General features: G+C 46.1%; 1 protein-coding gene across 15 annotated transcripts in view; it reads left to right on the top strand.

Annotated features, from left to right (window-relative positions):
* Positions 1-26,876, top strand: part of MCF2L2 (MCF.2 cell line derived transforming sequence-like 2) — a 440,334-nt gene that overhangs the window by 76,006 nt on the left and 337,452 nt on the right. For all 15 annotated transcript variants that reach the window (XR_008318527.1, XR_008318525.1, XM_053304949.1 and 12 more), the window contains exon 2: positions 12,805-12,888. Coding sequence is in view for 13 of the 15 variants with exons in the window: in XM_053304941.1 (XP_053160916.1) it covers positions 12,805-12,888 (84 nt within the window). In the remaining 2 variants the exon portion in view is untranslated. The remainder of the gene's footprint in view (positions 1-12,804; positions 12,889-26,876) is intronic.

The following is a 26,876-nucleotide window of genomic DNA, read 5'->3' as shown; positions in this document are numbered from 1 at the left end:
CTTCTTGACATAGCATAGCTGGAGGGCCAAAGTTGTGCAGTCCTGCTCTACAGGATGGTTACTTAAACCAGAGGATTAATAAAGAAAAATCCACTTGTTTTGCTGTTACTATGCAAGTGTGAACTGTCATATGATCAACTCAGATGTCATGTGGGAGAACTGGGACTGACTGATTGGTTTATTACACTTTTATTACACTGTCATTTCAGCTCCCGAAATTGAGACTCTCAAGGCAGCTTGTATAAACATTAAAAACAAACACCCAGCTACAATAATAATCACATTAAAATCCATCCAAATTAATAAAATATAAAGGCGGCAATTAAAAATTAGAACTAATGCCAAGAAGAACCCAGGCTTAAAATAAAATAAAATTCTATGCAGTGAGTAAGCCAAATGCCTGCTGGAGAAGAACTGCCTTAAGATGCTTAAGAATACTGCTTAAATAGGGCGCAACCAAACTGCCTGGGACAGAGGGTTTCATATTCTGGGCACTACCACACAAAAGACCCCGATTAGGATCTTGGTTTTTAAGAAAATATTAGCAGTAAAGTGAAATGGGTTGGGACTATGACTGCGGGGAAGGTGGATTAAGCCTGCCTCCCATTCTGGTTTCCCAGATGAAATTCCACTTCCCTCCCCCCACCGCCCTCCATAAGCTATTATTTTAGCTATAGGAGAAAACTTACATTTATCATATGGGTAACTGTATGCCCCACCCCCCACCCCCACACACAGGGCAAATAGCAGCACCAGAACATATTTTAATCAGGAAAACAGCATGCAGAAAAGGGTTAATTCTTCTCATCGCCATGGTCTTAATCCAACATATATTGCTATTTTTTAAAAAATAGGTGATTAGGTTACCCCACAACTAGTCACCCTCACAATGCACACATGTTCATGGAGCTATTTCTTGGGGTGTGCGCGTGCACACACATACACTGCATCTGCAGTATGTGGAGCAGCATGTGTGCCCAAGAGAAGCTTAAAACTAAGGCAATTTTCCAGGAGCTGAGTGGTCAAGCCATGGGTCCTGGTCACACCTGGAAGGAAGTGAAGGGAGGATTTAATGATATGGATTTCTGACTAGGTGGACAACTGCATGTACAATTATTTTTGAAAGGAGATTTGTATCTGTTGCTTTTCGGAGGATCCACTGCAGTTCAACCCTTCGCAGTAATATGAGGTCACAAAAACCATTTCAGATTGTCCCCTTTGTTAAGCAGAGTCTGCCCTGGTTGCCTCTGAATGGGAGACTACATGTGTGAACACTGTAAGACATCCCCCCCCCGATGGGGCCACTCTGGGAAGAGCACCTGCCTGCTTGCATGCAGAAGGTTCCAAGTTCCCTCCCTGGCATCCCCAGATAAGGCTGAGGGAGACACCTGCCTGCAACCTCGGAGAAGCCATTGCCAGTCTGTGCAGACAATACTGAGCTAGATGGACCAATAGTCTGACTCAGTATAAGGCAGCTTCCTATGTTCATTGCTGCATAATTTTCACCTGAAAATACTGCAAGTACCTTCATTCTTCATTCTGTATTTCCTCTATGGTTTTTCTCTTTCTGAGTTGGCACTAAGGGTTAGTACCTTATTTTGCAGGCACTAACTTTATCCTAGCCACCTAATGGTGGAGTGGGGAAGCAACCTGCCTAGAGAGCAGGAGGCTGTTGGTTCAAATCCTTGCTGGTGTGTTTCCCAGAATATGGGAATATGGGAAACACCTATATTGGGCAGCAGCGCTATAGGAAGGTGCTGAAAGGCATAATCTCATGCTATGTGGGAGAAGGCAATGGTAAACCCCTCCTGGATTCTACCAAGAAAATCACATGGCTCTGTGGTCGCCAGGAGTCGACACCGACTCAATGGCATAACCTTTGACTTTATCCTGATGACCCACTGTGTGCATTTAAGCAAAGTTTTCTTATTGCTTCACTGAGCAATAACAACTCCACCACCACGAAAGTCTTTTTCACCCTGAATGCTATTTTGGAAAACAAGAAGGATAAAAAGTCATAGCAAAGTAAATGAAGTTATCGGCATACTTAACCTGGTTTTGAGTAGGGGATTGAGAAGCTCATCTGTACAGCAATATCCCCAAGGAATTAGATGGCATCTCTGCTGCTTCTCTTTGATTATCTCAATGCAGAAGAGTGATATCAAACAGATGGAAGTAGTAGTTGCTTAAAACACAAACACACACACAGACACAGAAGCACAGTTTTTCAGTGCCATAGCTAATGAGCACACATTAATACGGATGCTCTCTGTAATGACATTGGGCCAGTCACCGTTTCTTATGGCAGTGATCTTCACTATTTTTCAAGCAGGAACAACTCTGGCGAGAAAAGAAAAAACAACCCACCCCTCCAACCTTCAGTGTGAGAGCCATTTTCCACTGTGCTGACCTCCACACACAGTACTGTGCTTTTCTCAGTGCTGGGAGGGCCCTTTAAGAGAGACGAAGCCCTCTCTTGAGAGCTCCAGGAAGAAAGCCCTGGGAAGGGCGACACTTCCCAGCACTCTGTGCATGGCCCCCATAATGGTGCAGGCACTGCAGAGACTCAAGGGCTTCTGGGCAAAGTGCAGGAATCGTTGTTTGTTTCCACACAGTGATGGGGGGGCCTATGCAGAGTATTCAGCTTTGGCTGAAGCTCCACACAGGCTCAACAAGCCATTTGTCAGGGGGGTGCATTTAGGGCTGTTGCGGGTTGCCACTGCCCCCCCTGGGCCTCGCAGTGAGGAACACTGCCCTATGTCGAGTTTCAAAGACCCCATAGCATTATAAAAGGGGTTGAAAGTCCCGCTCCAGCTCCTTACTCACCCCCCTGCTTTGTGCGGCACTGCTCACGGTTACAGCAGCATTCATCTGAAGAGGCTCACGCTACCTGTAACCTTGACGGTGGGCGCTGGTCTAAACCAGGCCCTGGTGTACTAAATTTCAGTATAACTAAGTTTCCCCCTCCCCTGCACAGATTTATAAACTCAATATGGTAAATAATTGTGTACCCACATAAGTATATATTGGTCAGAACGATAATATCGGTTTGAGTCTCTGTTTCCCTTTCTCCTTTATTTTCCAACCATTTATGTAAAATGTGAAATTTAGTCCACCTCCACCTTTATTATTATTATTATTTCTTGTTTACACAGTCAGACAGGTGTTGTTGACTGGTTTGTTTTATCCAGACATCGAGTCCTTCCCAAGGACCTGGGATACCAGAATTTTATCATCAATACTGTTGGTTATTATAGATATCGTCGCAAAATATAGGCTGTTCCCAGTAAAGCTGCTTTTTGTAATTGGCTGATGGTGATTTCTTTGGCCCCTATGGTGTTGAGGTGCTCTTCAAGGTCTTTTGGGACTGCACCCAGGGCGCCAATTACCACTGGGATTATTTGGGTCTTTTTCTGCCACAGCCTTTCAATTTCAATTTGTAGATTTTTGTATTTGGTGATTTCTTCTATTTCTTTTTCTTCTATTCTGCTATCCCCTGGTATTGCTATGTCGATTATTTTGACTTGTTTTTCTTTCTTCTCGACTACAGTGCTATCTGGTGTATTGTGTGGCAGATGTTTGTCTGTTTGTAGTCGGAATTATTATTATTATTATTATTAATCAGAAGCTGCTCATGATGTGAGGCCCTAAGCCATACCTTAGCATGGTGCACCCATTTATTTTATTATATTTGTATACTCCCCCCACAAAGCCACCTATTGGCGCAGCAGGGAAGTAACTTGCCTAGCAAGCCAGAGGTTGCCAGTTTGAATCCCCAAACACCTATATACGGGCAGCAGTGATATTGGAAGATGCTTAAAGTTGTCTTCTCAGACTATGCAGGAGATGGCAATGGTAAACCCTTCCTGTATTCTACCAAAGACAACCAGAGGGCTCTGTGGTTGCCAGGAGTCAACTCCGACTGGACAGCACAACTTGTTACCTAACTTTACACTGCCCCAAACTTGCGTCTCTGGGCGGCTTACAACATAAAGCGAATTAAAACAAACATTAAAACAATTTAAAACCACAATTCTAGTTAAAAAAAACTTGTGTGAATAAGCTCCATTGACATGTAAGTGTGCTGGAGGCATGACACACCCATTTGGAGATTTAACCTCTGGAGACCGTATGGAGACTGATTGCTCTAGCTCTTTTTGCTTTAAAAAAATTGAACAAGGGGTCTCCAGGAGGCAAAAAACCAGGGACAGTGATTTAGCAGGGACAGATTCCAGAAAATAGGGGCTGTACCCTGGTAAAAATGGACAGTTGGAGCCTGTGCATCCGCCATCGGGGAGAAGGTGCCGAATTCAGAAGGCCTTTCAAGGGTTACTGCTGATGCTGCTGGTGTTCCAATTTCATTTCTGTTTCTTTGCTCTGCTTATTTATGGCCACTATGGCTTTTTTTTTTTAAAAAGGATTTCTAAAATAAGTTGCTATTTTATTAGTGTTACGGTTTTAACTGATGCATGTCTCTTTGAGCGCTTTCTGGCATGAATAACAGCTCTAAATACAATAAATAAATAAGTAAAATGAAAGTGCCCAGCTGGCAATTCAAGCCAGATTTAATGCGGCGTTGCCGAATGCACATTCAGCAGTTTTTCCTGAGTCCTTCATTCCATGGAGTAGCTTTTTGTGTATTAATAAAATGGACCATTGTATATGCAGGCAGTGATTTACTCTTGGCCTTGCTGCGTTATTCTTGACGGATTGCATTGAAGCACACAAATCATGACACCTTACATCATCTCATCCCTCCCACCCCAGTTTTCCATTAATTCCTGCACACATTATGATAATCCAGCATGCAGAAGAAGATGATTGCCCATGTTGAATGACCCAGATTTTCTCTGCAGTCATATGGTGAGTGGGACAGTAGGACAAGTTCAGAACAGAGAAAGTGCAAATGTGTTACATCTCAGAAAAGGAATGCAGCAGTGCCTTCCATATGTAGCCCATCTTCTGTTACCCGTTGTTATAAAAACGAGATAGTGCAAACAAAAGTGAACTTCTTATTGACTGAACCAGAATACTTATTATTTATGCTGTAACATCATTAATGGGTGTGTTGCTTGACAGAGTGGTCCCTCAAGCAAAACAGAGATCTCTGCCCCAAACCGTTTACAATCTAAAGGTAGGCATTAGGAGAGAAAACCAAGGGAGGAGAGGATGAAATGAAGAAAACAGTTGGGGATCTGGGCTATGGTAGTTATTGGCACTAGCAAAAAATGGTTTTATGGCTATCCCGCTTTTACCCTTTAGTGTATCTTATAGCTTATTTTGAATATTTTATACTTTTAAGAAATTTTTATATTCATTGATAGTTGTATGCATTTACCTATGCTGGTCTTTGACCGTAATAAAGTTGACTGATTGAAATAGTAGTAGTATTTGTAGGTGTGTGTGTGTGTGTATGGACTTGTCGGGGACAGGTTTTCTTTACTATTTAACCACCTACTGTAAGTGCTTAAAGCCTTGCTCATACACCACCACCACCACCACCATCATCATCAAGATACTGCTTTTCAACAGAAAGGTTTTCAAAGCAGTTTACAAAGTACAAGTATTAAGAAAATGGTTCCCCGTCCCAAAAGTGCACACACTCTAAAAAGAGACACAAGGAGACACCAGCAACAGCTACTGGAGGGACACTTTGGAAGGGTTGAATCGAGACAGTTGCTCTCCCCCTACTAAATCTATCACTAGTTTAAAAGGTGCTTTTAAAAAACCTAGTTAACAGGGGCTAAGAATATTTATATACCGTGTCTCAAAAACAAAAAGTTCACAGAGCAGTTTATAACCAAAGGAACAAGAAGATGGTTCCTTATCCCAAAGGGGCTTGTGCTCTAAATGGAAAATGCAAAGGAAGCAGAAGTCACAGTCACTGGAGAGGCGCTGGGCTGGGCTGGGCTGAACAGGGACAGTTGCTCTCCCTGCCAATAGGAGAGAGTGAACCCTTGGGAAAGTGCCTCTTTGCCCAGTTGGCAAGGGCTGATCTCACCAATTCAAGTAAGGCAGACCAGTATGAGACATGCTAGCTCACATTTCATACCTCCTACAGGTTGGCCATCCTGGTTGCAAATGCTCTGGAATGGCTTCCTTTTTTCTTCTGAGAACGTCATCAAACTTTCTGTTTCTGTTGCTTGTAAACACATTATTATCATTATCATTATCATTATTACATTTATATCCCGCTCTTCCTCCAAGGAGCCCAGAGCGGTGTACTACATACTTGAGTTTCTCTTTCACAACAACCCTGTGAAGTAGGTTAGGCTGAGAGAGAAGTGACTGGCCCAGAGTCACCCAGCTAGTTTCATGGCTGAATGGGGATTTGAACTCGGGTCTCCCCAGTCCTAGTCCAGCACTCTAACCACTACACCACATGCAAGAGCTATAGGGCCTTAGGCCAAGGGTTCCCAGCCTTGCTTCTCTAGCTGTTGGATTACAACTCCCATCATCCAAAGCCACAAAGGTTCCAAACTTCGAGGTTCTAGCTGTTGTGGTACTACAACTCCCATCATCCTTGCCCACAAAGGCCACTGTGGCTGGTGATGATGGGAGTTGTAGTCCCACAACAGGTGAGGACCCAAGGTTGGGCACCCTTGCCTTAGACCACCCGGACATTTTCCTGAGGGTTCCTTCCCTGCAACCATGTGGACTTTGCCCAGGTACCAGAATGAGCCGGTAACACCAATGACATCATCTTTGCCCTTATCCCATATGGTTATTTTGGCAAGCAAAAAGAGCGTCAGTACTAGTTAATAGTCTATTTTTAGAAGCAACCTCATAAAATATACTGACATTAAAAGAAAAAGAAAAAAAGAACACCCCTCTTTCCTCCCACAAGGCCAGTTAAATGTTAGTGATGCATTTTTGTAGTAGTAGTTTGAACCTTTCCAATTATCAAGAGGCAGACTTTTGCTGTGTGGTGCTTGCCTTTTAATGATGTCAGAAAGCCCCAGGTGGTGGGGCACATTGTTGGAAGAGCCGCCTTTCCCCAAAAGAGACAAATGCCTTTTACCTTAGCCCAGAGACCTCCACTGTTCTTCAAGCGGGGCCAACTTGGCAGAAAACCTTCCGTGCGAGAGCTGTTTCCCACTGTGCTGACCTCTGCATTGTGCTGTGCTTTTCTTAGTGCTGGAAGGGCTCTTTAAGAGAAACTGAGTCCTCTCTTAGGAACTGTCGGTGGAAAGCACTCCGTGCATGCCTTCCAAGATGATGCAGGGGCTCAAGCGGGCTCCATTTCCCTAGGAGGAAACCCCACCACTAGGCAAAGTGGTGGGGTTTCACAGTGAGAATGTCGTCTCCGCCAGGAGGACTGCAATGAGTGTTCAGCTTCGGTTGACGCTTTGCCTAGGCCCAATAAACAATTAGTCAGTGAGCCACACTTAGAGTTTATGGGAGCCACCACTTGTTGGAGATGAAGTTCCAGTGCATTGACCTTTTGCACCAACTGTCCTAATGACCACTAGGGGCATTGGGAGTAGAGACAGGGAGTCAGGGTCTCCCTATCTGTCCCTACTCTATGACCCCTGAACTGACTCTGCAGCACTTCCTGTGCTGAGTCACAATCCTTCCTTTCCTCCTAGAGAGCAGATCATGGAAACATCTCTCTCTCTCTCTCCTTAACTATCCACTATGTAGTCCTTTAGATTAGAGATAGGTCTTTCCTATCTAAGTGTATTTAACCAATAAATGTTTAGTCTCCATGTGTTTTCGCCATGTGTTTTCTCTAAATAGCTGCAATATCCAAACCATCCTCTGCTACCTACTCTGTAACTGGAGTGTGTGCTCATTCCTTAGTGCTCTGCTGTTTTACCTGTTGTGGGTAAAAACCAACAACCTCTAACACCACTGGCCCCCCAGACCTTACAGTCATGAAGAACGCTGCCTTAGCCATCCCACGCTCTCACTTAGCCAAACTTAGCCATACACGCTCTCACTTAGCCAAAGAGTTGTAGAAGCAAAACTGTTTTGATCAACTTTAGACATGCTCTACCAGCACAGCAGGATGAGGTGTCAGAATCTGGGGTGGTAAAGTGGGCTGTACCGCTACATGCAAGCAAGGAATGCCATTCTTCAATGCTCCCCTTTGTTTTTTTAAAAAAACAAACAAACCATCAAATCCCTGCAAGAAAATGATCAGGGAGCCCTCTCCCTGCTGTGCTAGTTTTCCACTTGCAGGGTGCTTGTTTTTGTTTTTTGTTTAATAGGGGAGCATGAAAGTGGGATTCCGCCCCGTGTATTTTACAGTCCATTCTAGCACCTCTTTCCCACCTCGTTGGGCTGCACATGTGAAGCCCGGCTCTTATTTTCATACAGCCCCATTTGTCGGACAACCCACTTCACATAGTCTGTAAGAAGAAGACCAAGGATGATGCCCAAGGATGATAGTAAAAATAGTGATGGTGTTGATATATTTGTCACCTACAGTTTGTTGAGAATTCTCTCTGGTAAGAGATACCCTTCTATAACAGCAGAGTGCACAGAGGCAAAACACAGCGGAGTCTGCCCAGGCATGCATGGCTGCTAAGAGCCCAAAGAAACTTGGAGCCGGTTCATAGTTTCAAATCAATATGAGGAGTCTTTATTGGAGAACTCCATTCTAGATAGGAAAGTGGAGAGATAGGATCTCTAATCTATCTATCTAGCTGGAGGCAGACAGATACTGTCTGCATCTCTGTGCACACATGGTGCAGAGAGAGGCAAGCATGTGTGGTAGGGAGAAGAAGGAAGAGAGGAAGGAAGGCAGGCAGGAAGTCCCTGAGAATAGCAATCTACATATCAAAGGGATTGTGTTAGAGCAGTAGAGAGGAGGAATGACCAATGGCTTGACCCCTCTAGCCCTCTGACTTACTAGTCTGTCCCCCTCTATCATTGAGGCACGAGGCAGCGCAAAGTCCTTCACTTCCAACACAGTTGACGTTTCTCTGAAGCCCGAGGGCGCAATCCATTGGCAGCATCTCCTGCAGAAACCCCAAAGAAATGAATGGGGTTGTGGAAGAGCCTATATATGCTTTTGTGTAGCCGTGGTTTGTTTCCCTGCATTTGGGCAGAAGATGCTTGTGATGAATTGTACCATGCCCATCTGCTCCTGTTGAGATTGGAGCTTGCCATGTTGCTGGTTGGACACTGAAGTGCATAACAGGAACTGCAGGGCATACCAGCGCTCACAGATGTGTTGCTCCGCTGCTGCTGATCCTTACAGCAATGGGATTTGGTAGTGGTGGGGAGCAACGTGCAAACAAAGTGATGCCCAGTAATGAGTATTTATGATGTGGTGGGGTTCATGTACCAATGAATCAATAGATGTTGCTGCTTGCAGAAGCTGCCCTAGCTTAGTCAGCTGGGATAGTTCCCAGTCGCAGTGTGTCCCTTCTCACCCACTGAAGGCTGTGTTGAGTTGCCCCATTAGGCTTTTAATAGGATTACTATTTGTCCCCGTGAGATGGAGCATCCTGCGCAGGAGTGTCGTGTTGTGCTGCTGCTAAGACTGGCAGATCTCAAGCCTGACATTCAGATTTTGGAGGGTTGGCCCTCCAGATGAATGGCTCAGTCTCCAGGAGCATTCCTAGACGGGTCTTTTAGCTTGCTTGCATCTCCACTAAAATGGAGGGTGTGTGTTCACATATCGGCCAGATTTACCCTGAAGTCCGTACGACATATCAGAGGGCACTCCATACAGGATTGGGGTTCCCCCTGCATTATTTATTATTATTATTATTATTACATTTATATCCCGCTCTTCCTCCAAGGAGCCCAGAGCGGTGTACTACATACTTGAGTTTCTCTTTCACAACAACCCTGTGAAGTAGGTTAGGCTGAGAGAGAAGTGACTGGCCCAGAGTCACCCAGCTAGTTTTATGGCTGAATGGGGATTTGAACTCGGGTCTCCCCGGTCCTAGTCCAGCACTCTAACCACTACACCACGCTGGCCCGGTTTATGTCCAGGGTTAAAAAAAAATCATTTTTTTTGCATCTGAGTATCTGATATGCCCCAAACTAGCAGTAAACCCTTGATAAAGCCTGCTGACTAGGAAAGCTCCAGGGGCCTGCCCCTCCTCCATTCAAAATGCAATATGCACGGCACACGCCTGGAAAGGGAGGAGGCAACAGATACGTTTGGTCAGTCAGTGCTTAGCACACTTGCAACATCGTCAAACTCTTTCTCTTGAATTTCTGGTTTGGAGATGCCTCTAGTCTGGCCACTTCAAATGCCACATGCCATGATGCATTCTCATGATGACGGGCACTGCTTTGTGAGCTGTTAATGTATTGTTTGGATAGGTGATATGTGATTCATTTTGCCTGCATGCTCCAGATCTCTCTCTCTCTCTCTCTCTCTCTCTCTCTCTCTCTCTCTCTCTCTCTCTCTCTCTCTCTCAGATGTTTAATGTGAGCAAAGTGCGGAAGCACAAACATATATCATTTCTAGCTACCAGAGGCATATTTTAGGCAGATGTTGGATGAATGTGGAAGTTTGCAAATCTACCAGGAGACATGCTCTCACACATTCACAGTGGCCTGTAGGGGGCGCTTTTCAAAATGGCCCCACAATATCATTGTGGAAGGCCCTTAATAGGCTGTAGAGCTCAACTTTGATCCCCCAGCTGTGTTCCCACCCCCAGCTGTGTTCCCATAATCCTCAGCTACAGTGGCCAATAGCCAGGGAGTATGGGAGTTGCAGGCCAACATCTGCAGCAGGGCCATATTTGAGCAGGCCTGGCCTAAATGCTAATTAGCCGGAGGCACCTCTTTCAGCTCATTTTCGCCTCTGATGAATCCTTTGATTATGCACCTACTTCAGAGATCGAAGCCGAAGGACTATTATTTCAGGAGACCAGCCATGTGAAAAGCTTCTCTTAAAAGCAATTGTAGGTCCCAGGTACAGTTATCATGCCCATCCACCTTGGATAATCAGCCAGCCCAAACTCTTAATTCCAGACCCATTTTCAGCTTTTCCCTGTGCATGACATGCAGAGGACATTTCCTTGTTCCTCTCACAGTCCCTGGCAGCTGGTGAAGGTGGTATGTTTGTGTGTGTGGTTTGTGGGTATCTGTTTACAACACATCCCACTTCCTTCTACTATCCTTTATCGAAAGCATAAGCAGCTGCCACAAGTATAATTTATAACGTTGTTAATTAGCTGAGTATAAACAGCAAGGAAACCACAATACCCCCATCAAAAAAACAAAAACAAAACAAAACCCACCACAGGGGAAAAAGCCTACAGCATCAACAGCTGCTGGATTTTGTCCCAGCTCCCAAGAGTATTCGTTGTAATTTAAAACAAAAAATGCATCAAATCCTGCAGAGAGATTAAATATTTATAGATCGCACTTTCTCAAAAAGAGCAAAAAATGAACATCCCTCTTCCACACAGGTCCATCTGTGTGGAAGAAGTGGAAGAGGGATGATAAACAGAAAAAATACTTCATTCATGTTATCCTGCTTTGGGCAATCCACCTAATATCATAGTTCTCCTCCCTAATATTATGGGAAGAGAGCTGGACTTGTGCAAGCAGAATTTGCTCCCTTTCCTAACCAGGGTCCACCCTGGTTTGCATTTGAATGGCAGATTACATGTGTGAGCACTGTAAGATATTCCCCTTAGGGGATAGAGCATCTGCATGATTGCATGCAGTCGGTTCCCAGAAGGTTCCCTGCATCTCCAGATAGGGCTGGGAGATACTCCTGCCTGTAATCCTGGAGAAGCCACCCACTGCCAGTCTGGGTAGATAATACTGAGCTAGATGGGTCAATGGTCTGATGCGTTAGAAGGCAGCTTCCTATGTTCATGTGTGGAGCCAATGTGGTAGAGTGTTGGACTAGAAGCAGGGAGCCTGAGTTCAAATCCCTGCTCTTGCACAAGTCCATTGGTTTTTCTTAAATTCCTGCAGCAGCACGGGCAGTGCAGACACCGTCCACGGATACTGTGCAGTATGTCAGCCTGTGTCTCCTGGATTAACCAAGACACATTGTGGGGAGTGTGTTAGCTGCTGAGCCTTAACTAATGAATGTGGGCTTCAGGCAGGCACTGGTAACTTAACTGATTGATGTTGCAAGGTTATATACAGCTCCTTGCCAGGGCTCTAAGCAAACACCTGCAGCAGGATTTCTCATAGTCTAATAAAAGAGAGGAAGGGGGATGTTTAAATTCATTCTACCTGAACACAGGACATGGAGTGTCAGGGAGAACCTCACACCATGGCAACTGGGAGGACTGTACCACATTTTGAAAAGCATCGCTGCAAGGAAAAGGCTAGAATGAGAGAAACTATAGCAAGATCGTATGCTCTGAAATGGTGAATGGACTATTTGTTACATGGATGGGGTCAAGGCTTCCAGCAGTTCACTCAAAAACACAGAGTCCTGTTCCAAAAGATTGAAAAAGTTCTTTATCTTGGAGCCCAGATGCAGAAGATTAATATAGACAGTGGCTATTAGAGGCAAATTGCCTTAAGCTGTGCTCCACTCTGCTGAGGATTGGCTTAGGAAAAGCCCATTTCTGCAATCACACAAATACAATGTATAAAGTTGCCAGGCTGGAGAGGGGATTTCTCTGTAAACAACACTACGTGAGCCTCTTGACCATCAAAAGAATCATATGACCAACTGAGAACCAAATGTCACAGGGAAAGGGGCCCGTATCATCTGAGTATCTCCTTTGTGCAGCTGCTCTGGTGGAGATCTGCAGGAGAGTTTCTCTGTTAGCTGACTAGAGGCCTCCCTAATTCTGTCTCTCTGTGTTTCCCTCCCTCCCTCCCTCCCTCCCTCCCTCCCTCCTTTCTCTCCGCGCACAGATGAAATCATGCAACAAGACATCAGGCCTCTGGTTGCTGTGGATATCATAGAACAGCTTCACCGCCAGTTTGCGATCTTGTCAGGTAAGGATTGGGTTTCAGCTGTATCAGAATTTGGTAGAACCCACCCACCCTTTTAAGGTCAGCAGGAGAGGTCCTGCTGTGCCTGTCAAGTGCCCTTTATGGGTTGGCAGATTTCAGGAGTCTCGGAAGATCCTGGGAGAAAACGGCCCAAAGCATCTCCTCCTCCTATCTGATCTCCAGTGCAGGATTACTGTCCTTGTCCCCCTGTGTTTTCATTATCTAGGGTGGCCTCTACGCTGCTGTGTGAGACGTTCCAGACGTACATACATGCACTGGTTGAAGTTCCTCCTCCCCCCTCCAGCACTTCCATAAGCTGCTTCTGAAGATCAGGGGATCCTCCCAGAGTGGCATCCGATGCTGCGCAAGAGACTGCAGCTGGAAGAGGAAAATAGCAAAATCCTTGCGTGTGCATGCCAAGTATTTAAATGCATGCATAGGTCTCTTTGGATCTCAGCCACATTTATTATTATGCCTGCCTTGGAGCCCCACTTGGAGCCTCACTGGGTAGATTCAGACAATCACCTAAACCAGGGGTTTTCAGCCTCTTAAAAACAAGTGTACCCCTTCTGTCTCAAAGCTTCAGTTGAGGTGTCGTATGTGTGTGGTGCACACACATGCATGTGCGCACACACACTATGCAAGCAATCAAGAACTGTGACTCTGCCCCCTACCCCAAGAAGTAAATTTTTTCAGAGTTGGTGGGAAGTAAAATGCAAGTCAAGTGAATCTGCCTTGGAACCATGCGGCAGAGGAAAAGCCAAACTTAGATCTACACTATGGCTTCCTGCCTTCCTCCTGGGCTTTGGATCCTCATGGCCCAGAGGTCCACAGCAGGGTGTTCAAAAGCCTGCCACATACAAAGAGGCACTTGTTCTGGATCACTGGCATAACCTTTCTAATTGGAAGCATTGCCAGCCTGGTGATTACACCAAAAGTCAATGCAAAGGCTTGGCCCCACCTCTCTTTCCTCTTCTCATTGTGATTGGCTGGTTATGTGCTCAGGCTCACTCCACTCCGCCCTCAGCTTGACTGACAGGCCCAGCAGTGAGGGAAATGCTGCCCACTGCTCAGCAACAGTCAGTCAGGTTGAGGGAGAGATGAGCTGACCTTGAGCATGTAGCCAACCAGTCGCGAGGAGGTGGGAAGGATGGAGGGAAGGGTTCAACAACAACAAATATTTATAGACCGCTTTTCAACAAAAAAGTTTCCAAAGCAGTTTACATAGAAACATAATAATAAATAAGATAAGATGGATCCCTGTCCCCGAAGGGCTCACAATCTAAAAAGCAATATGAGATAGACACCAGCAACAGTCACTGGTGAGCTACTGTGCTGGGGGTGGATAGGGCCAGTTGCTCTCCCCCTGCTAAATAAAGAGCATCACCATGTTAAAAAAAATGCCAGGGGTTGGTAGAACCCTCTTCTACTCGGGTAGCTCTGGTCAGAAGCTCTGTCCCTGGGTAGCCCAGATTGGCTACCCAGCTTAAAAGTGAGATGTGAGAACAAACCCCTTCCGACCTCACTTTCTGGTTGTCTGTGCTGCCGCCGCTTCCAGCCCTGCTCCCTGGTAGCTGGTTGCCATATTTTTCAGAGAGGCAGCAGGGAGGTGGAAGAGGGGCCAGGCAGAGTGGAGCTGCTGCATTGCTCACACATTGCATTGTGAGATCATGGCGGGCCCAGCACAAGTTTTCCCCTTCCCGTTGGAGCTCACCAGTGTGCTGCTGCTGTGGGCACATGGGCAGCAGACCCCAGAGGAAGCTCATGTCATGTGCAAGCAGGAAGGTAGGAGCCTGCCTTCCCTTCTGCTCCTTGCCGTTTGGTGCCAAACTGCTGAATTCTAGAGACTTGATAATATTTGATTTAAAAAATATATAGTTCACATTAACCCTGGTTTGCAATAATAACCCTGGTTAAGATCCCAGACATATAGTGGGCTTGTGCTTACGACTGAAAGAATTTCAGCTGACTGGCAAATCCCAGATCACCAAGCCACGCAGGGACTGTAGGTCAGTGGTCGAGCATCTGCTTTGCATGCAGGAGGTGCCCGGTTCAGTTCCTAGCATCTCCAGGTGGGGCTGGAAAAGATCCCTGCCTGAAAGCACAGAAAGCAGCTATCGGTCAGTAAACATTAGGGGTTCCCAACCCTGGGTCCCCAGATGTTGTTGGACTACAACTCCCATCATTTCCAAGTTTAATGGCTTGGCCAATGGTTGTAAATATGCTGGCACGGCTGACCCGACAGGATTTATGGTCCCTCCAGTTCCCCTTCTGTGAGCCAAGATAGAAATTGTGTAGATAAGAAAGTAGCAGCTTAGCTGCACAGATGAAAGCGACGGATGACTTTCAAAGATAAAGTAGTATTAACAAAATTAAGTCCCTTTGAAACTAAACTAGGTACCCCCCTCTACGATATCTGAGCAATAACTGAAATAAAGGAGCAAGGAAGGGACAGAACAAAGACAGGCTGAAACAAGAAAGGTTGAACAATGATAAGCACAAGGAACACTGTCTGCAGTAGGCAACGTTGTTGACAGTCCCATCTCAGGAACAGTGTTTGCTCGATATAGGGCGCAAGATAACCAATCAGGCTGTCCTGACTCAGCATTTCTATTCCCTCTCCCGCGAGATCTTACGCCTGCATGTCTCCCACTGAGCCTTTCTCTTGAGACATCTTCTTAACACAGGTGAAATTCCAGCTTCCTCCTGATCAGTCTCCTCAGCCCTCATCTCTGCCAGCTGTTCAGTTTCCGCTGTCTGCTGCCATTCCACCTCAGCTTCAGAGTCTCTTCTCACAGCCAAGTCCTCCTGCTGTGCTTCTGAGCCTGCTCTCCCAACCAAGTCCTCCTCTGACTCATCTGATTCAGAGGTCTGGGCCATGACGCCAATGACTTGGCCAATGATGGGAGTTGTCATCCAACAACACTTGGGGACCCAGACTTGGGAACCCCAGGTTTAGACAATACTGATCTCAATGGATCAAGGGTCTGACTCTGCAGAAGGCAGCTTCCTATGACAGAACTTGAGCAGGTAAGGCATGGGAATCACCTGTGTGCCTCTCTTGATGTTGAAAACAGGCCCCACCCTTTGCTTTACACGTGCATGAAACAAATAGATGAATAAACAAATATGGCTGCTCCTGAAATGTCTAGTTAGATAGGCAGAGGCCCCTAGATTCCTTGTTTGATCCTGTGGCCAGTTTGTACCAGATGGGAAGTGTTTTAATAGTCATTTCATCTCCCCTAGGAATAGTGATTCTGTGAGGAAGGGATGGAGGATCATCCTTACCAAACCTACCAGGATTCTGTGGGGGGGAGCCATAACAGTTCACAATAACCCTGTTCAAATATTATGTTCAACACCAGTACAGATCCGTATGCATGTACAGTCATGCACACAAACACATGTACCTGTATACAAACACCTGTGTGTACATACAATGCAATGTCGGAATAGGGCTATTGTATAAAGCCAATATAAGTGTGTAATGTAGGTAGGGCCTTGGCGAGAAACAAGTATAGCTGCAAGGTATGTGATCTTTTTAAAGCCACAGCTGGGGCAGTTGCTGTCTTGTTAAAAAAAAAATTGAAATGCTCTTTAAAAAATTATCTTTAAGAGAGAATTAAATTATCTTTTTAAAAAAGAGAATTGCTACCCACCTGCTTTCCATTTTATCCTGTAATTATGACCCTGTCCTGTACAAAGGATTCCAGTATGCTGATAGCGGATCCCTTGATATAAATCAGATACCAATGACACAAACTCTCACCAAACGCATTAAGAGGAATTTAATTTCCTTAGCTAGCTAAAGACTTGCTTTCCCCACATCTTTTGAAGTCAGTTTAGTGCCCTTTTTACTTTAATGGATGAAGGAAACATGCCTTCCACACACACACACACACACACACACACACACACACACACACACACGGATTATGATTATTAATACTTTCTATCTCCAGTTTCCCTTTAACTGGTAGTATGATAGTGTGATTTTCTCAGCGCCACCTGCTGGCCGGCTCTTGCACTCCATGAAGAACTGCAATCTGCCATTCGCAGTGAAAGTAGTAATCCATTCTTCGTGGAATGGAAAAGCAGGTCAGTAGACGGCACTGAGAAAATTATGCCAGGACCCTGAAATACATACGTATAAAGCATCTACTAATGCTGCCTAAGACTACAGATGGCTGCAGAAGTGTGGGGAAAGAGAGTGAAATTGTGCTTGCAAAAGTGCTGATCCAGCGCTTTTTGCTGCTGTCTTGAAACACCCCATGTCTGTATAGAAGCTTTCCACCATATGGGCCTTGCACTTCAGCACACAACTGGAAGTATGGCAACAGCAATTTGGGGTGTGGGAGGGGGGGTGGGGGCGGAAAGGCAGGCACTGAGTTGTATAATTTATTTATATACCGCTTTTCAACAAAAAAAGTTTTCAGATTGGTTTACATAGTAAAAGAAATGATGGCTCCCTGCCCTAAAAGGGCTCACAATCTTAAAAACAAAAATAAAACCATAAGGGAGACTCCAGCAACAGCCACTAGAGGCATGCTGTACTGGGATTAGATAGGGACAGTTACTGTCCCCCTGCTCAATATATCTCTTCTCCCAGTCAGCTTCACAGTGCATTCAGATGTGCTCTAGAAGTTGTTGTTGTTGTTGTTATTATTTTGCATTTATATTCCGCTCTTCCTCCAAGGAGCCCAGAACGGTGTACTACATGCTTAAGTTTCTCCTCACAACAAGCCTGTGAAGTAGGTTAGGCTGAGAGAGAAGTGACTGGCCCAGAGTCACCCAGCTAGTATCATGGCTGAATGGAGATTTGAACTCGGGTCTCCCTGGTCCTAGTCCAGCACTCTAGCCACTACACCACGCTACAAACTATTGATATTTATTTGAATACGCAGGGCTGTTTTATACTGAATCAGGCCATTTGTTCATCTCATTCCCTATTATTTATTCTTGACACACTTATATCCCACTTTTCCTCCGAGGATCTTAGAGGAAACATTCAGAACTCAACCTCAGTTCAGTACATGGTTATTTCTGTCTTCACAACAACCCTGTGAGGTAGGTTAGGCTGCAAGATACATGACTGGCCGAGTCACCCAGCGTGTTTCATAGTGGAATGGGGATTCAAACTCAGGTCTGCTCGGTCATAGTCCAACACTCTAACCACTACACTATGCACTACATTATGCCACTGACTAGCAGCAGCCGCTCCTCCAGTGTTTCAGGCAGAGGTCTTTCCCAGCCCTACTCGGAGATGCCAGGTATTGGAACTGGGACCTTCCGCATGCAAAGCAGATGCTCCACCACTGAGATTCTACTTCACTGTACTTCCTTCACTTCCCCAAGAATTAGGCATGGTGGTATCTTGCCCTCTCTTAATTAATCATTGATTATAGACTCCAACCATCTGCCTGTACCCTCGCTTGCAGATTTTATTAGCCATGAATGCATAGTTAACAGCCTGAACACCATGTTGAGCTGAAACAGAAACTAACTTTAATCTTCCCTTTCCAAACCTACTCTTTCTTCCCACACAGTGCCACCTAGTGGCCCTGAACAATATACAACTATTACCACATACCCCTTTTCTAAGGTGGGATAACATCCCAAAACTACTTTCCCCCTCAACATACTGTAAAGTCCTGTGAGTTTCCTAGAAATGATTGTGTTCTTTGCAGCTGGTTCCATAGTATACAAACGCCCATAGTATACACTAGTTGCTCTTCAAGCTGTTCAGGCCAGATGTTTGGGCAAACCTCTGAAATCTATTTATTCAAAGAAGCCAGGCAGGCTTCAGGGTGTTTAAAATCAAATTCTGCAGTGGGGGTTACTTGGAAGCAGAGTGGGGTGGCTATGACTAGGGATATGCATAGAACCGGCGGGGGGGTGGGGTGGTTCGAAGGTGGGGGGGATACCTTTAAGGGTGGGGGCAGGTGCCCTTACCCCTCCCACTGTGTTTCCCCCGCTGGCGCTCCATTGAATAAGTCCCTGTCGGGACAGTAGCGTACCTCCCTGCTGCCCCTGTGTCCTCCTTGGCCAAAAGTTAAAGGAAGTACCCTTCCCCCGCCCTTAAAGGTATGCCCCTAGCCTTCAAACTGGCGGAATCGCCGTTCGATTGAACCAGTTTGGAGGCCCATAAACGATTTCCAAACTGGTTCCATGCACATCCCTAGCTATGACTGCAGCTCAGAGTAGCAGGAGCTGGATTGCATTCACCCTTGAAAATCCTTGTAGGCCAACCCTTTTTAGCTGCTGGCCTCTGTTTTCAGGTGGCTGGAGCTGTGCTATGCAGAAACAGGAGCAGTAGGTGGTTGTTCTACAGGGTTAGTAGATTTGATTTTGTGTCTCCCTGTTTTTGCAGTGCTCTGCAAACAGTTATTCCCCACTCTGACACCATGTGGAGTTAACAAAGAGCCTGGTTATCATGTTGAGTTGAAACAGAAACTAACTTTAATCTTCCCTTTACAAACCTTCCCTTTCTCCCCACACAGTGCCACCTAGTGGCCCTGAACTATATACAACTATTACCACAATGAAGGGCAAGAGTCTAGAGCTCAGATGCCCAGGATCTTATCCACATCCTTGGGCTCCAACACAATAGGAACAGATGGTACCCGAGGCACATCCTCTGGTACTGCCAAAACCCTGGAGTCCAAATCAGCTTGGATGCAAGCTACTTTATCTGCAAAATGACATGCAAACACATCACAACAGGCTGTAGATGGTTCCTCCCCCCTTACCTGGGGGGATGTGTGGAGCAGTGCTCTTGCTCTTCCCTTGCAAAATTCCTCTGGCAAGTCATTTTTAGTACAATCCACAGAAGTTACTATTTTTATTCTATTTATTTTATTTATATATAATCTGCTGTCAATCCTAACAAAGTAAATCCAACTGAATAAATTTACATTCCCAAAACTATCTCCAGTATGCCTTTAGGAACTTATTAAACAAAAGGCCCTTCTCCAAATGATATGGATGACTGCAGCTTTCTGTGTTTTGAGAAATCTGCAGGAATTTGCATAATCTGAAGACAATAAACACTGCGGCAAGCCTGATTTTAATTCGGGGCTTCTCCCCCTCCGAGAGAAAAAGGTTGACATCTGTGCACTTTCTCCATGAGTGATCACTGATGGACACCTCTTTCCTGTTGTTAACTGACTAGTTATGCAAAGTGATGGGAGAACCAGTTTGCTTCAGTGGATAGATGACGTGCCAAGCCTTGGCTCTGGATACTAATATCAGTCCAGTCTGGGAGGCCAGTTGGTTTGGCCAGTGTGCCACAAGCCATATCTAAAATCTGAATGGAGATACCACATCTGTACTGTAGTGTGCGCTGCAGCATAGATGCAGTCCAGGGGCGGAGCTATAACTGAGAACATGGGTTCCAAGAACCCGTAGGCTGCCTCGGGGGCTATCTCGCTTGCCTCCCCCACCCCGCTGGCTAGCCACTCCTGGGGCTTGGGAGGCTGAGGGTGGGGGGAGCAGAAGCGCTGATGTCTCTGGGAGTGCTGAAGTCCAGCAGTGCCGTGTGGAGCACGCTTTTGACGGGGTGGGGCAAAATCACCGGTGGGGTGTGTGTGTTGCTGCCAATGGAGTGGGGGAGAATTGCTGCCGGGGTGGGGGGGAGTCGCCATGGGGGGGAAGGGGCGGAGGCCACAGCCCGTTTGAACACGGGCCACCAATGCCCTCCCTTCCCCACCGATGCCGTCCTCCACCCCCGTGCTTTGGTGTAGTTCTGTTTCTGATGGTCTCCGCTGGAGATCAGACCACAAGGGCAGTGTGGGAGAGGCAGGCAGGAGTGTAGGTCTGGTTTGATGGGTGAGGAAGAGGTAGGAGCCACGAGCTCTTTTGCCAAAAGGAAGAGAAGGCCTGCAGAAGTTATGGACGGTCGGTAGACCAAAATCAATACTGATTGATTTTAACTGTCATCTGCAGCAATGCTTTCCTGGGAGCCCTTTCAGGGAAGGAGGAGCTCTTGGGGGTGGAAGAGAGCACCAGATGGGAGGCGGGAGGCAACAGCCTTCAGTGCAAGAGAGGGCTGATGGATGTCACCGTTTCAGTTTGTGAGCTGGCTTGAAGATCTGTGTGGGTGAAAGGGTGGGCTAGAGTTTTTTCAAATTGTCATGGTCCAGGAATTGGACTCCCTATTATCCGAGACGGGCTTTAAGGACCCAGAGGATGGGGAAGGTGGGAATGGGGCCGTGGCTCAGTGGCAGAGCATCTGCTTTGCATGCAGAAGGCCCCAGGTTCAATCCTTGGTGCAGTTTCTGCACAATTGTTGCTGTTTAAGGTTGTCACCTTAAGTGGCGCAGCAGGAAAATGCTTGACTAACAAGCAGAAGGTTGCTGGTTCAAATCCCCGCTGGGACTATATCGGGCAGCCGCGTGATACAGGAAGATGCTGAAAGGCATCATCTCATACTGCGCAGGAGGAGGTAATGGTAAATCCCTCCTGTATTCTACCAAAGAAAACCACAACGCTCTGTGGGTGCCAGGAGTTGACACCGACTTGACGGCACACTTTACTTTTACCTTTACACCAACTAGGGAGCAAGAGGTTGTTGCTTCGAATCCCTGCTGGTATGTTTCCGACTATAGGAAATACCTATATCAGGCAGCAGCGATATACGAAGATGCTGAAAGGCATCATCTCATACTGTGTGGGAGGAGGCAATGGTAAAGCCCTCCCGTATTCTACCAAAGAAAACAACAGGGCTCTGTGCTCGCTAGGAGTCGACTCTGACTCGACGGCACAACTTTACCTTTAATCCGAGATACACCTACCATATGCCCCAGCTAACCGTTCCTGTTCATTGGGGACAGTCAACTTTTCTTGGACGTGTCCTTGGACACGTTTCCGTTTCTATTTTTGCTTTCAGAGAATGCCTTGTTACAGTTTCACTTCTGGGTTCAACTCCTTCCTCAGAATCTTTAACAGTTAAATCCTGAGTGGTTGGTATAAGACAGCTTTCTATGTAACCCAGAGAACAAACACCCATCATAGGAACATATGAATCTGCCATATACTGAGTCAGACCATAAGAACATAAGAACAGCCATGCTAGATCAGGCCCATGATCCATCTAGTCCAGCATCCTGTTTCACAAATTGCCCCACCAGATGTCTCTGGGGACCTCGCAGGCAGGAGGTATGTGCATGCCCTCTCTCCTGCTGTTACTCCCCTGCAGCTGGTATTCAGAGGCATCCTACTTCTGAGGCTGGAGGTGGCCTATAGTTCTCCGACTAGTAGCAGTTGATGGACCTCTCCTCCATCAAGTTATCCAAACCCCTCTTAAAGCCATCCAGATGGTTGAGTGTCACCACATCACGTGGCAGAGAATTCCACAAGTTGATTATGCATTGTGTGGCAAATGACTTCCGTTTGTTGGTCCTAGATTTCCTGGAAATCAATTTCATGGGATGACCCCTGGCTCCAGTGTTATGTCAGAGGGAGAAAAATTTCTTTCTATCCACTTTCTCCACACCATGCATGATAGACCTCTATCATGTCTCCCCACAGATGTCTTTTTTCTAAACTAAAAAGCCCCAGGTGTTGTAGTCTTGCCTCATAAGAAAGGTGCTCTAGGTCATCTAGGTTGCCCTCTTCTGCACCTTTTCCAGTTCTACAATGTCCTTTTTTAGATATGGTGACCAGAATTGTACGCAGTACTCCAAGTGTGGCTGTACCATCGTTTTGTATAAAGGCATTATAATATTAGCAGTTTTATTTTCAGTCCTCTTCCTAATGAGCCCTAGCATGGAATTGGCCTTTTTCACAGTTGCCACACCATAGGCCCATCTAGCTCAGTATTGTCTACACAGACTGGCAGCAGTTTCTCCAAGGTTGCAGGCAGGAGTCTCTCTCAGCCAGGGAGGGAACTTGGAACCTAGATGCTCTTCCCAGAGTGGCGGCTCCATCCCTTGAGGGGAATATCTTACAGTGCTCACACATCTAGTCTCCCATTCATATGCAACCAGGGTGGACCCTGCTTACCTAAGGGGACAAGTCATGCTTGCTACCACAAGACCAGCTCTCCTCCCTACAAGACCAGCTCTCTTCCTCCAGTGGTGATGTTCATCACTGAACAACAGGCTTTTGCAGGTAAATGAATACTGCATATATTAGGCAGAGTAGAGCATCCAGCCATGTGTAAAAGTCATGGGGGTAATCAGGCTGTGCTTCTTGGCATGAGAGGTGGGATGTTACAAGCATGTCCCTATATTCATCGGTTAAATATTGGAGGATACAATCTATGCCCAAATAAAAGTCCTGAGCAACACAGAAGTTCAGCTTCTAGCTTTTTGAAAATGAAATGATTGATATCACTCTTCTCTCTCTCTCTCCCTGATTATGTGTAAAACTCTGATCTTTCATGTTCAGTTCTTTCTCTCCAGACAATAACATTACTATTCTTACCCACAAGGTGTCACTAATTTCCTTTCCACTAAGGGATGGTTCAAAGACATTTCACAACCATACATATATACACAGCATTCGCATATTGCAGTTTTCCTAAGTGGAAAACACATCCATGAAAGAAATAGTATTGAGCCATTAGGTAGATTGTGATATGTGACAACTGCACACTTTTATCTTGCTGTGTGCGGATGTGGTACACATGCTGGGAAGCTGCAGCAAATAATAGTTTCCCAGTGCATATGCACGCAACAAAGTACATGAAGTACACAATGCAATCAGTATACACAACTACCTACATGTAGTTTTTACATTCTTTCCTACAGGAAATGTTTCCAAGGGTAGAAAAAGCATAATGTGTTAAGTGACTTTGGGTGATAGCAGCTTTGGATATGAATGCTGTACTCTTAACACAGGCAGTACAAGTGGGTCATGTTTCCTGTGTCCACACATATCATTGTCGTTTGTGGGCAGAGCCATAGAAGATTTTATACCAGTTTAATTGCCATGCGGTGCTTCTAGAGAGAGAGATACTCCATTTGAAAATGGAAGTTTTTACTGCTTCTCTTTACCATGGGGTGTTCAGATGACATCACTGACTGTTGTCCTGTTTTGCAGTGCCATCTGCTGACCATTTGCTGCTAATCAGACCATCTTAAAAGTATTCTCAAAACAATCGATTTCCATCAAAAATTGGCAGCAAATGGCCAGCAGATGGTGCTGCAAAATTGCACAATGGCCAGTGATGTCATCTGAATGCCCCACAGACAAGCCACAAGAACTTCCATTTTCAAAGGAAATATTTGGTATTTCTCCACCTAGAAACATCCAAGGTGACTGTGGCTTCTTCTGCCTGTTTCCCACCCGTAGTCTTTTCCTCTGCCCCCCTCCCACACCTTCTGTAGGGAGCAGAATTCCAGGGATGCCACAGAGCAGGCAGAAGAGGGTGCATCTGAAAAGACTGGAGGTGAGAAACAGGAAGGAGACGCTGCAGCTCCCTTGCCTCCCAATTCAGAAGCTGATGTAAAGATAAAAAGGGAATCTCCAAGTTGCGCTCTGGCAATCCTGGGTGTTAATGATCTGAACCCCATTTCATGAATTTGTGCCTGTGTATTATTAGCATCCAAAAGCCCCAGTGAAAAAATCTAATTTAGTCTTGCTGAGAGGAAAACACTTCAGCGCATTGTAATCTCAAGTTTATTGCAGGCAGACAGAACAGATGACCTGTGTTATCCAAGCAGGAACTTGGCAACCTATGCAAAGCTGGAGGGAGATAATTTGGCTGCCAGAGCACCATGTATAGTTTGAGATCTATGTTTTTGAACTTCTTTCCTCGCAGCCCAGATCTCTCATCAAGGCTAAGGTAGACAGCCAGGCTTGTTTTAAACAGGAAAGACAAGTAGGGACCCACAACTAAATGTTATGGTATATCCCTGGTGTGCATGTGTTGTCTGAGCCTAGTGAAGAATCTAGACACCATCTTTTCCCCTCAAAAGGAGAAGGGTTTGTGACTGTCTTGAGGGACTCCTGGTAGTCTTCAAGCTAAGAAATGTCCTGCTCTTTTTTGTTCAAGCCTCCTCTCTCCCTCCTTGCCATAGAGTTTCCTATTGGAACTCTGAAGCGAGGAACCCACCCCTCTGGTTGTCTGGTAAGTGTCCACTGAGTTTGCAAACAGTGCTCTGTTGGGTTATGTTGGAGTAGTTTGTGGGGTTGCCCCTTTAGGGGTGTTTTCCTTCAGATTTCTGTGAAACTGATGTATCTGTGGGTTAATCAGAGTCTGCCAGTACCTCGCTCTCACCTGAAGGTGCTCCGGTTACGTGACTGTAAGAATTGTAACAGTTCCAGCTGTTTCAAAAATAGATATAGTATTCTGAGCCACCCATAGATTTTCTGCTGTTTTAAAAGACCCACCCTTTCTCCCTTGCTACCTTCCTGCTCCTTCATATTCCAATGAAAAGCCATATTTCCTGCAAAGTCTTTAGTTTATCCTGAGCAGTCAATCACATGTTGCATGCAGATGTGTCACTGAACTCTATCAGCCCCCTACTTTCCCCCAGGAAAACCCATTTTGGGAAAGGACCTATGGAAATGGAGCCTAAGGATGTGTAACTTCATTTGCTTGCATTCTGCCTTTGTTACTTTTCTGTCTCTGGTTCAGACATCATGCACTACCTTCATTAAACCCTGACTCCACTGATTTATATCCGCCGCCACCCCCCACCTGATTAGGGGCCAAATCAGCCCAAGCTAACTGCCGCCACGCCCGCCCCCGCCCGCCCGGATTAGGGGCCAAATCGGCCCAAGCAACAGTAACTGCCGGCGTGGCCGCCCCCGCCACAGACCACCCGCCCGCCCGCCCTCCCAGTTGCCCAGTCCTAACCTTCTAAGCCCAATCAGGGACCCATACCGGTAACTGGAGAAGGAGAGAGGAGCTCGCAAGCAGAGCTCCTCTCTCTCCAAAGCCTCAACCCGAACTGGTGCTTTGGCCGCAAAGGACGCCTGGCGTCCTTTGCGGCCAAAGCGCCAGTTCGGGCTGAGGCTTTGGAGAGAGAGGAGCTCTGCTTGCGAGCTCCTCTCTCCTTCTCCAGTTACCGGTATGGGTCCCTGATTGGGCTTAGAAGGTTAGGACTGGGCAACTGGGAGGGCGGTCGGCGGCGGGGGCGGCCGCGGCGGCAGTTACCGTAGGTTGGGCCGATTCAGCCCCTAATCCGGGCGGGCGGGCGGGCGGGCGGCGGCGGTGGCAGTTAGCTTGGGCCGATTTGGCCCCTAATCAGGTGGGGGCGGGGCGGGAGACAGCATTCGGACCATAAGACTTGGTGCGTCTTATGGTCCGAAAAATATGGTAGGTGGGGAGAAATAGAGAAAAGAGCTAGAATTAGCACTATTCCTCAGGAGGAAAAGGTGTGTGTGTGTGTGGGGGGGGAGAATGAGGAATCTGCCTCTTCTTGGTAAAATTTTAAGATAGATGAGACATGCCGGGGCTCAAGGAGCTCCTGAAGTTATGCCCTCTGTCCTAAAAGTCATTCTCCCTGCTCCCCAATGTGGAAGTAGGGCTGGTTGTGGTCTCTCACTCTACTGAGATACAAAACCACTCTCTGCAGGTGCTCAGAAGCAGGGTCATTCCTAGTGCGGTACGGGGCTGGGGGGCAAATAAGCATGTCCTTAACATTTCATATCATTACAGAATCATACTGACGGATGACATACAGTATAAATAGTGTGAGTGAGGTTTTTTGGACATGTCCAACCAGCTTGGCATTTCTAAAGAAAAATAAAATAAAATAAAAGCACAGCACATGCTTCACAGTTCTCATTCAGACCTTCTGGGTTGCAAAACAACTTGAACATAAGTGCATTTATAAATGAATGCATGAATAAATAAATAAATAAATTAAAAATATAATATTGTTTGTTCCAGAAGTTTTTGTAATTTTCTGCCATGAAACAAGCCATTTATAGGCCTTTTTGGATAGTTTTTTTTTTTAAAGCCAGCAAATTTTCCAATCTGTTTTAAATTAAATATTCAGAGACTTCTCAGTCTCCCCCCCATATCAAAGCCCTATGGC

This window comes from Hemicordylus capensis, chromosome 3 (genome assembly GCF_027244095.1).
Source record: "Hemicordylus capensis ecotype Gifberg chromosome 3, rHemCap1.1.pri, whole genome shotgun sequence".
Lineage (NCBI taxonomy): Eukaryota > Metazoa > Chordata > Lepidosauria > Squamata > Cordylidae > Hemicordylus > Hemicordylus capensis.
The sequence above is the reverse complement of the archived record's forward strand: the minus strand, read 5'-3'. Positions and strand labels throughout refer to the sequence as shown.